The following is a 12,165-nucleotide window of genomic DNA, read 5'->3' on the forward strand; positions in this document are numbered from 1 at the left end:
ATAGCCTCACAAGCTGAAAGAAAAAATAGAAGGAATATTAAATTGCAGAAGATAAAAAAAGTTACAATTAAAGGGAAGGAAAAATAGCTACGCAGTTATAAATTTACCCTTATCACTGGCCTGAGAGAGACCAACTTTCTTCAAGGAAAACTCCTCTAAAAGGGTCCAGGTGTCTGTTTTCCCATCATCTGAAATTAAGGCTTGATAGGCCACCTCCTCCTCATCAGTTAACCTGATGCTACCTGGACTCCCATCTGACACTTTGCAAAAGGGCCTACGGAAGAGCGTGGCCCAATCACGCCCAGCCCAGGTTAGCCTAACAAACTCATCCCTCCATTTGGGGTTGTTCTCAACTATAGAATTACTATCAAAGATATGGGGGATTTTGGGCCGTTGACGAATTAAAACCCAGCCCGGTTGACTCATGGAGCTATTATAGAATTGGAAAACTTTCCTAAAGACAGCTACGGAAAGAGGAAAATTGTTTCTAAGACAAAGGACCATAAAACAGATAATGTTCCTCCAGGCGTTAGGAGAGAGTTGACAAGGGTTGATTTGTACATCAGCAAGTAAACGAGGAATAAATTCATGGAATGGGAACCTAAGACCCGCGGTCAGGGCTCCTCGATAAATAAACAGGGTATCCCCCTCCCAGTTACATGTCCTATCCCCAGGGGCGGCTGGAGTAATCCTAAGGTAGGGTGGAAGTCTATACATGGTGTTCATGGACTCGATTCTACCATCTAACTCATGAAAGGTGTTACCATGGTTATACGAATCTAAGTCAGATAGAGAGGTTTATTCATCACCTCTAGAGTTAATCATATCAATTAAGAAAGTATACGGAGATTGAATTTAAATGTTTGTACCTCTCTTAGAAACATTCATCTTCCCCAAACGAGCCAAGTCACAATCCGCCATTGATATGCTTCGGTTGAATGCTCGAAACCCAGAAAGAACTTGAGAAAGGTGGAGCTGCGGTGGCTGAAGTCGCCGGAAATCGCCTTCTTAAAGAGAGAACTCTAGAGAGAATTTTGAGAGGAAGTTTGAGAAATGAGGAGTGAAGTGAGGATTCTCACTTCACACTTCACTTATATAAGCGAAAATCTCGGAATACGAGGCATTTTTAGGCCCATGTAGCCAGGCCCAACCTAAAAAGCCCATTTACAAGAAGTGTCGGGAATAATCTAGAAGCTCCAATGGAAAATGAAGGGTCGAAAATCGACCAGAATCTTAAAATGATTCGACCAGAGTCCTGATCGACACAAAAAAAGGATCCTGATCGATATCTCATTCGATCAAAAGGGTAAAAATCCACTTAGTTCCTGATCGACAAAAGAGAAAATTCTGATCGATATTTCATTCGATCAAAAGGGTAGAAATACACTTAGTTCGATCAGAGTCCTGATCGACAAAAGAGAAAATCCTGATCGATATTTCATTCGATCAAAAGGGTAGAAATCCACTTAGTTCGATCAGAGTCCTGATCGACAAAAGAGAAAATCCTGATCGATATTTCATTCGATCAAAAGGGTAGAAATCCACTTAGTTCGATCAGAGTCATGATCGACAAAAGAGAAAATCCTGATCGATATTTTATTCGATCAGGAGGGTAGAAGTTCATTTAGTTCGATCAGAATCCTGATCGAAATCGATCAGGAATCCTGATCGAAATCGATCAGGAATCCTGATCGATTCTGCATAGATCCTGGTCGAAGATACCATCGATTAGAGTGTCACTTTGAAGGCTAGTTCGATCAGAATCCTGATCGATTCTGCATAGATCCTGGTCGAAGATTCAATCGACCAAAGTGTTACTTTCTGAGCTAGTTCGATCAGGATCCTGATCGAAATCGATCAGGAATCCTGATCGATTTGGTATACATCTTGATCGATTGTAAGCCAGAAAATTGAGGAAAATTACAGAAAATTAAGGATAAATCCCAGTAATTAAGGGAAAAATCCAGAAAATTAGGGAAAAATCCCAGAATTAAGGGAAAAATTCCTGGAAATTAAGATAATTCCCGAATAAAAGAAATAAAGGAAAAATCGTTGTAAACGTGTAGGTCGCTCCACACTTTACGCAAAAACGAAACCCTGTAAGGGAATGAATAGACTTAACTTCTGCGAAACCTAATCAATGTTTCCAAAAGTTGGGGGGCAAATGATAGGGATAAATAAATCCTGATTGTATAATTAAATATTACATTGATTGTACAAGGTGTGGGCTGCTAGGCCCAATAAGAAGATGTATGATATTCAGACCAGAAAGGTTACCACATTGATCAGGCCTGATGGAACAAAGAAGGCCCAAAACCCTGATTATTAATTAATTTCGTAATTAATTAATAAGGGATAAAAACAGCTATTAAGATAAGTCCTAGTGGGGATGAAAATCCTTGTAGATTGGCCTCCAAGGAATCTCATAGGATAAGGAATCAACTTCCTACTTCCTAGGACTCCTAAGTCTATCCTAATTCAGAGACTTGACCACCAAGTCTCCTATACCAAGTCCAATTCAAGGATTCCTACATCTATATAAGGGGCCTCACCCCACAAATTAGAACTACGTTTTTTGACTTGATCCTTGGCAATCAGCAAGGTACGTAGGCATCTTGTTAAGGCAGATTGAGTCGCGAAACACAAGAGCAGTCAAATCGAGTCTCGAAGCTCACGTTCCTTAGTAATAAATATAGCAATTATATATATTAGTTTTTAATCCATAACAATTAGCAAGAACTTGTTTTATCTGATATCTGAGCAGCTCAATACTTCTAGTCTAGTTGGATAACTTCGGCCTCGAGGCGAGTCTATCAATCTAACATTAAATTAAAGTCGAATTAACCGGCAAGTCGCAAGATGGTACCTATTAATATCATTAGAGCGAGTTGTCTGCGAACAAACTCGAACTCGGCTTGTTAAGGACTCGGTTCGGCTCCATTCGTTAAGGGTTCGAACTCAAATTCGAATACAAAAATGTGTTATTTAGATTATTATGAATATTACTCAGATTTTTTATAAATGTTTTTCAATTATTGAACTTTATAAATGTCAAGATATATATTTTAGTAATTTGAAAAAAGTTTCAGATAATAAGATTTTATTTAATATGATATTTTGGTAATTGACAAGTGATGACGAGTCTATTAATCTAACATTAAATTAAAGTGGAATTAACTGGCAAGTCGCAAGATGGTACCTAAGAATATCATTAGAGCGAGTTGTTCGCGAACAAACTCGAACTCGTCTCGTTAAGGACTCGGTTGAGCTCGATCGTTAAGGGTTTGAACTCGAACTCGAATTCGAACTCCAACACAAAAATGTGTTATTTAGATGATTATAAATATTATTCGGATTTTTTATAAATATATCTCAATTATTGAACTTTATGAATATCAAGATATATATTTTAGTAATTTGAAAAAGTTTCAGATAAAAAGATTTTATTTAATTTGATATTTTAGTAATTAACAAGTGATTTGACTACTACTTATAACTAGTATTTATTCCTAGTTTAGTGTTTTGATTTATTTAAAACTATTTATGAATGATCCAACAATACGAATGTAAAAATCTATATATTTGAGTTATATAATAAAAAATTTAGAAAAAATAAATATATTTGGTTTGCTATTTTAACCATTAACTAGTAGTTCAATCAATACTTCTAACTAATATTTTGCTTCATATTAATATTTCGATTTTAGTAAAAATTTGAGTTTCATAATATTATTTAGGCCATATTAATCTTCCTTTATGTTCGTCCTCATACCTAGACCTGGCAAAATGGGTGCGGATCCGAAGAACCGAACCGAAATTCATGAAATCAAGATCCGATCCGAGATTCGAATCATACAATCTAATAGTTATCCGAAAACCGATTTAAACCGATCCGAAAAATACCCGAACCGAATATTTAACCAAAAATGATCCGAAATACAAGATCCGATTATAATTTGGAACCGATTAAAACCGAATAATATATTACTTGAACCGAATATGACCCGAAATAAGTAAAATTTATACTTTAAACAATTTTATGTTTATGATAACATACTTATTTAATCATATTCTTTTGTAAAAGTGCATTATATTATATTAAAATGACTAAATTAAATAAAAAAAATATTTTTAAATCTCAAAAATTGAAAAAATAATGAAGTTATGATCCGAAAAATTTGAACCGAATTTAATCCGAATTTTTTTTTATCCGATCTTAGTTCGAATTTTATCTGATTTTAATCCGAATAGATCCGAACCGAATTACATCCGATCCGAATGATTTTCAAATATATCATAATTCAAAAGTAAATCCGATCCGAAATTAATCCAATCTGAAATCGAACCGATTATCCGGATGAAATATCAAAATATCAAAATTTGGATAACGAGTCACCTCGCTTATACAACATAACCGGTTTGGTTTCCAAATATATAATCACCTATCACCTCGCTTATACAACATAACGATACAAGCATATATACCTCAAAACTCTCCTCACTAGCTCTTTCATTTGCTGCTCTCTGTTGGTCGGTAAGATTCGGTATTCCTACAAAATGTATATCTTACGGTCCATTTTACTTAATACTACAAACATCTTTATCAATTATATGGAATAGCTACTTCTTTATAGCCACTCCGGAGCACAACATTAAGGATTAATTGGTTTAAATTTTTCGTTATCATACATTTTGGTTCCAATTTATTAAACCAAACGGCAATGACCCCTTGCGTGCAAAATTTATATTCTAAAAATTCAGATACATTTGGTTCAAATTTTAAATAATTCATTACAATCCCAATATCTTAAATTAAAATTTAAAAAAAATCATTAAAATTTGTGTAAGTTCAATTTAAAATTTAAAAATGATCAAAACATAATGGTATTAAAAAATTATGCTTTTTCATATTTAATAAAATGGTGAATTACATTAATTCTGATGCCATTGAAATTCTAAAAAAAGTACAAAAAAGTCAAGAACAAGGATGAAATGACAACGGGATACATTTGTGAACAACCAGATTTTGTAATTCAACAATGATGGAGCTTGTTGTCATTTCGTCTTGCAACTTAAAAAATATAACTAAAAAAATATATATTGAAACTAATATCATATATAAACATAAGTGATCGCGTAAGTTTTTATAAAAATAAAGGGGGTGTTTGGTTAATGGTTAACGTGCCCGGTTAATGGGAATCGGAATTTTAAACTCAAGTGATAGTGTTTGAATTACCAATTTAGTGACGGAAAATGGGAATCATTACCTCTTAATGATGGGTAAATCAAAACCCTTTATCTCTTGGGTTTCTATTTCATTCCAATTCCCATTAATCCTCGTGCTCATATCCTCAATTCTCATTCCCGATTTTCATTACCATGGTGCATCCAAACGCCACCTAAGTAGTCTACTTAGAACTTAACTATGCATATTGTCTACGTACAACTTAACTCTATATAATAATGTAAGGACAAATTGGGATTAGATTAGTTAACATTGGGATGGATTAGTTAACACATACACGCAATGTATATGAAGCTCTTATCCAACGTAAGATGATCAGTAAGTTTGGAATTTATCGAGATTTTCAAACAGAGACAACAAACAAGTTACGGAATGCGAAGTAGCAAACAAGAAAGAATGTGGAAATTTGTTGCCGGCTTGGAAATGGAATGTTCAATGTAGCGAAGAAATTTATTAACGGTCGATATGAAAACCCTAGAGTATCGGTCATATACCCAAGTACTTCCGCCCTTCTCGATCATGATCAAAATAAGCGGCCACCGGTCCTGTAATATACGCATTGATCTGTTCCATATTTTCGACTATTTATACTTCGTATGCATCATCCTTGAAAATATTAAGGTACTTGGAGAAAAGTATTTTAGGAATCAAAATACGTTGATAAGAGGGGTGTAAAATGATCGTCTCAGATTGTTTTATTTTTTTTAATATTTTGATCTGGAACCAATATCATTTTATTCGGATATAAACTGGTATTAAAATTCGGATCCAAACATGATATGAGTCGTTATCATTTTTTTCCTAACCGGATACAAATACAAAAGACAAACTAATCCCGCATCTGTGATCAATAAATAGAATTTCAAGGGAAAAAGAATGCTATAATACAAGATATCAGTTTTAACACCTTGTGATTTTGAGCGGGGTTCCTGCACGAGTTGTAAAATTCTTTCACTAAAATTATAAAATTTTATATATAATTTATATTGGAACAGCTTTCCAGTTTATAGGGAAATTATGCAGAATTAATATTGTCAATTACTCAAGTAAAATCATTTGCTTTTCAAGAAAAGAAAAACAGAGAACCATTTTAAAAATACAAGGATTCGATAGAAGTCTTGAGTTGATATTAATTTCGAGTAGTGTTAGGTGTATTGTATAAAAAATTTGTACAGAATGATATGATAATTGATGTGGGGTATTTTAGTAGGATACCCATTTCATTTAAAATCCACCACATGTATGTACAAAATTTTGTACATAATTCTGTAAACCAAACATTTTTCATTGATTTATGCAATTCAACATATGATTAATGGTTTCACCATAAAAAATGAGATTTTTACTGACCGTCAATCAGTCATTTTATTTTTAAAATCGATCGGTTTTAAGAAACAATAACCGCGGTCAAATTATTAATGCTGAACATTGCTTATTTTTCAGGTTGAATTTTACATTAAAGAACTACTTTTTTTTCTCGAAGACATGTGATGAATAAGATTAATAACTTATCTCTGTGCTCCAATCTTGATATATTCGAAAGACTTCCTAAACAACACATACAATATTATCTACTATATACATGCAGGACACTTATACATATATGTATGATATTATATGTACCAAATGTTAAATATACATGGACAAATTACGTAATGATTCGGTTTTCTAACATGTGCGACGCATGCTTAAATAATATATGTAGGTCGATGAGGGCTGCCAAGACTTTCTTGAGTTCCTCAAGTAAGAATTTGTTTGTTATAGACAGGTGACCCCGCCCTAATGGCCACCCAGCTGTAGCTGCGGTAACCTAGTAAGCTCTCAAATTTCCAGCAATCAATTAGTCGTTTGATTTGTTAGTTGGTATCGGGTTGGAATCAGAAATTGGGTTAAGCTGGTATAAGTTTGGAATTTGATACTTATATCACCTGTTTGGTTCAAGAATAGGATGGGAATGATATTTGATTGATAAACTAATTGGAATAAAGAATCAAAAGAAATTTATTATTTTTTGTTAAGTTATTATATTAATATTAAAAATTAACATTATACACTATCACTTGATTTAATCATAATTAGTAATAGAGTTTTTTTTGAAAAATATCTAAGGCTAAAAATATTTTTACAAATATACTATAATTGTTTTAAAAAATTTGTAAAAATATTTTTTTATTTTCAAAAATACTATTTTCCAATTTTTTAATGAAAATATTGTTTTATGCAACTTGATTCAATTAGATGCAACTTTCGACGAATTTATGCCACTCCATATAATCTCAAATGCAACAACAAAAACTCAATTCAATTAGTTGTATGTCTGCTTGATTTTGGTTGATCCATATTTTTGTAAAAAAATTTAAAAGATAGTAAAATTGCCAAAAAAAATAAAATAAAAAGCTAGTATTATTGATAAATTTTTTTATTAAAAATATGAGTTTATAAATATTTTTACATAGTATCTAAAAAAATAAATTATACATTCACATTTTTTTATTCATCAATATTGTAAATTGTGCTAAAAAAGAATTATACTTTAGTTAAAAAGAAAAACTAGTTAGAGAAAAAAAATGAAAATGATACTTAAGGGTTTGATTTAGCTCATACCCATTTCTTCACATGGGTTTCTAAACCCTATATGTCATGGGTATCAGGAATGAGTTTTAAAATAAAAAAATTTCAACCAAACACATTGTACAAACACATGGTATGAGTTTTATCCATTTCAACCTCATAACCCATACGTAAAATTGTTGAACCAAACACCCCCTAAAAGAGTTAGATCATTTTGCACGTCTTTAGATTTTAGGGCTATATAAACCCTCCTATGTTATCTCCTCGTACCACACCATTCATCCTCTCATTCATAAAACTTTCATCACTGCTTATAAGAATACAACATGGAATTGCAAAATCTCCTCGCTTTTTCCCTTGCGGCTCTTCTCGTACTTGGTAAAATTCTGCATTCTTCAACACTTTCTATTCATTTATACAAACATTTTTTACCCTAGTAACTTATAAGTTAATTGCTTCTTGTTTTTAACCAAGTTACACTTGTCTTAGATCAGAGGTTATATATTGTACAGATTTGTTTTAACATTGCACAATTTTCAGGTGGTGAATCAGCAATATTCAAAATCACAAACAATTGTCCAAACACAATCTGGCCAGCTGCGCTAACTGGTACTGGATCACAGCCATCAACCACAGGGTTCGAACTCGCTTCCCAAGCCACACAAGATATCAACATTCCAGCTCCATGGTCGGGAAGAATCTGGGCTAGAACATTCTGCACTGCTACTTGCCTTACCGGAGAGTGCGGTAAGGGAACTGGACCATGCAGTGGTGCTGGCGGAGCTCCACCAGTAACCCTAGTCGAATTCACATTAAACGGAGACGGTGGAAAGGATTTCTACGATGTTAGTAATGTCGATGGTTTTAACTTGCCTGTTAGTGTAGTACCAGAAAACTCAGCATGTCCGACAACAAGCTGTGCTGCGAATATAAATGACGGCTGTCCCGCAGGACAGGAGGTTAAAGGACCGAATGGTGCTACAGTCGGATGCAAGAGCGCTTGCGCCGCCTTCAACAAACCAGAAGATTGTTGCACTGGTGAATTTAATAACCCGGATATATGCAAGCCATCTGCTTCTTCATTGTACTTCGAGGGAAAGTGTCCACAGGCTTACAGCTATGCTTATGATGATAAAACCAGCACCTTCACTTGTCCTACTGGACCTAACTACAAGATTACGTTTTGCCCTTGAAGTGTCAATATAAATTGACACGTTATATATACATGTATGGTGTGTCGCATAATAAATTAGTTGCTCTCAGTGTTCTAGAATCTAGATACAATAAGAGAGCAATGATATGATACTATTGAATAAGCAATGTACAACATTGTAAATTTGAGATACTATAATCGATCTACCTATGTGCTGATCAATATTTTCTTAGTTCTCTAATCCTGTCAAATAACTAATGTTATCACACATTAAAAAATATCCTATTCAATATAAAAATAGATGGAGTCAAGAGAAAATTAGTTGTCACGTAGAAAATGATATACACATATATAACCCCGCACTCTATCTTAGCCCGCCAACAGTGATTGCCGCTGTCTAGTAAGCTCTGAAACTTCCAGCAACCTATGAAATATGGTTGGATCATTTCCCAGGTCTCCAGATTGGAAAATGCTACAGATTTCAAATATTTTTATAAAAAAAAATTTAAAACTTTTTATTAATGATAATTTTCCTCATAATAATATGGGAACCCGCGTGCATTCATATCCGTCTATTCAGGATTTAAATATCGACTCGTGTCATGTCACATCATATCATTAATTTGTAATTATTTTGCTACAAATTTTGAGTTACTTATCATTACTCCTCCATATTTGGGGCCATATAAACCTTCCTTTCTGTCAGTCCTTATACCACACCATTTAATATTTCATTTCCAAATATATAATCACCTAACACCTCGCTTATATACAAGCATATATACAGCATGGCATTCAAAACTCTCCTCACTAGCTCTTTCATTTGCTGCTCTCTGTTCGTCGGTATGATGCGGTATTCCTACAAAATGTATATCTTACGGTCCATTTTACTTAATACTACAAACATTTTTATCAATTATATGGAATAGCTAGCTTCTTTATAGTTTTAGCTAGCCAACGTTTATGTTTAGTAGGAAACAAAGTAATACTTTATGTAAACTTATCCGTCAGCGAGGTCACATGTTCTATACAGTTAATCACCATAGTCTTAGGATCAAGATAAGTATTAGGTTATAAGTTTATTATTTTATCACAAGTAAAAATACGTTTTCTTCTTTATGTTAAGACCGTTAAATATTATATTATTTTAAGGAGGTTATTATTTTATTACTTATTACTAAAGCGAGGTTTGCATTGATTTGACGCTGCGCACGGTGAGTCGGAAAAATTCACAATCATAAACAATTGTCCAAACACAGTTTACATCAAACGGATGCAACCCCGCGCACTTCCGGATTATTAAATCTAAATCAAAACTAAAACAAAATACAATTTACTAATCCAAAATTCAATTACATAGGAGACTATTACAAAAGCGTAGAAAGTCCAAAAGTCAATCTACTCCAATTCTAAGTCCTCGAACTCCAATGCTAACCAACTCGAATTTTAGACGAAACCTGAAATTGTAAGTAATTAGCTATACAGCCCAACAAGAAACCAATCGAATCAATTAGTAGGCCAAGTAACACATACACATATAAAAAAATACAATAATTTATATTAGACGATATACGAAACAAACACTTTCGATGCATATTCTTATTCTTTTTCGATACATACGATACACATAGCACATAAACAACAATAATTAAAAACCCATAATTTATGCCACGGCCACTACAACCCGGTGATAACAGTCCTAAATTTTCACAAAACTGTCACTACAATCCGGTGACTGCGGTCCTAAGTTCTTATTCGATATTTTTACAAATCATGGCACAAATCAGAGATCCAAAATTATCGTCTAGACACCACAGAGATACAATAATACGTATACTTGTAACATATAATACTTTTAAATATATCATCACTTAGCTCATGTTTTGATAATCAAATATATACACATAACACACAATTTCAAAAACACTAACACGATCGATCGAAAACTTACCTCAAAACCTGACCAGATCTGAATTTACCCTTTTTGACCCTCTAAACGACGTTTTCTTGGAAAACACAAAACACGAAAGTTGTAGAGAACGAAAAGACCTTTCCGAAAAGTCCAGGCTCAATAAATTCTGACTTACGATGAATTTCCTACGAATTTTACAAGACTGCTGAATTTTATGACTGAAGGTCTACGAATTTTAATGATTAAAACGAGGAAGACGAATATAATCGAATGTATTTATAAGGATACAAAACCCTCTTTCTTAAACTACAAGTTATCCATATTAGAATTGGATCCAAATTTTAGGCTCATTATTCTAATTCAATTTTAAATCATAATCTTAATCAAATTTTAATATTTTTTTTCTATTATTCTATTATTAATCGATATCTAAAAATTACGGGATATTACAACGGAGAAGCTGGAAAGAATTTCTATGACGTCAGTAATGTCCATGATTTTGACTTGCCTATTAGTATAGCACCAGAAAACTCAGAATGTCCGACATCAAGCTGCACTGCGAATGCAGGACATGAGGTAAAAGGTCCAGATAATTCTATAGTAGGATAAAGAGTGCCTGCGTCGCGTTTAATAAACCGGAAGATTGTCGATTTATAAAGATCCTGAGATTTATAAAGCTCCAAGCGGGAAAAAATTTAGTACCAAACAATAAATAGAAAGAAGTGTAAAAATTCTTTTTTTCCTTTATCCACATAAAAATGTACCCCCGAAAATTTACTTTTTTCGGTACACCCATTCGTTAGCATAAAGAGTTTGGCCTCCTAGCCGGCTTTGATCCCAAGCATATATCAGCTGATAAAGTATGGAGAGAAAAGAGAAAAGAGAAAAACAGGGTTTTATTATAATAAGACTTGTCCTTGATTACAATAGAATAGGGGTTTATATAGCCAACAACCATACATAATAAAGAAAAATATCCTAACACGTAAACTATTATAATAATGAAACTATCCAATAATATAATATTATTATATATGTTAACATTCCCCCTCAAACTCACGATATTGAATTGGAAGTTTGCCAACCAAGAGATAGGGCCACGTCACCAAACAAATCCAAAGCTGCAACACCAGATTCAAGAGCATCCAAACAAATCCAAAACCAGAGTTACGAATCCAAACAAACCAAAAACTTCCAAACGAATCCAAAGACGCAACAACAAAGGAGAACGATGCAACAACAAAGGAGAACGCAACAACAAAAGAGAAATCGTCCAAAAATGCT

The 12,165-nt window shown here is 33.4% G+C and overlaps 1 protein-coding gene across 1 annotated transcript; it reads left to right on the top strand.

Annotated features, from left to right (window-relative positions):
* Positions 1-8,039: 8,039 nt before the first annotated feature.
* Positions 8,040-9,191, top strand: LOC141688928 (thaumatin-like protein 1). Its single transcript, XM_074493075.1, has 2 exons — positions 8,040-8,194; positions 8,357-9,191. Exons 1-2 carry the CDS (start codon positions 8,143-8,145, stop codon positions 9,007-9,009), a joined length of 705 nt encoding a protein of 234 aa, XP_074349176.1. The 5' UTR covers positions 8,040-8,142; the 3' UTR covers positions 9,010-9,191.
* Positions 9,192-12,165: the final 2,974 nt, after the last annotated feature.

The sequence above is a fragment of the Apium graveolens genome, chromosome 10 (assembly GCF_009905375.1).
Source record: "Apium graveolens cultivar Ventura chromosome 10, ASM990537v1, whole genome shotgun sequence".
Lineage (NCBI taxonomy): Eukaryota > Viridiplantae > Streptophyta > Magnoliopsida > Apiales > Apiaceae > Apium > Apium graveolens.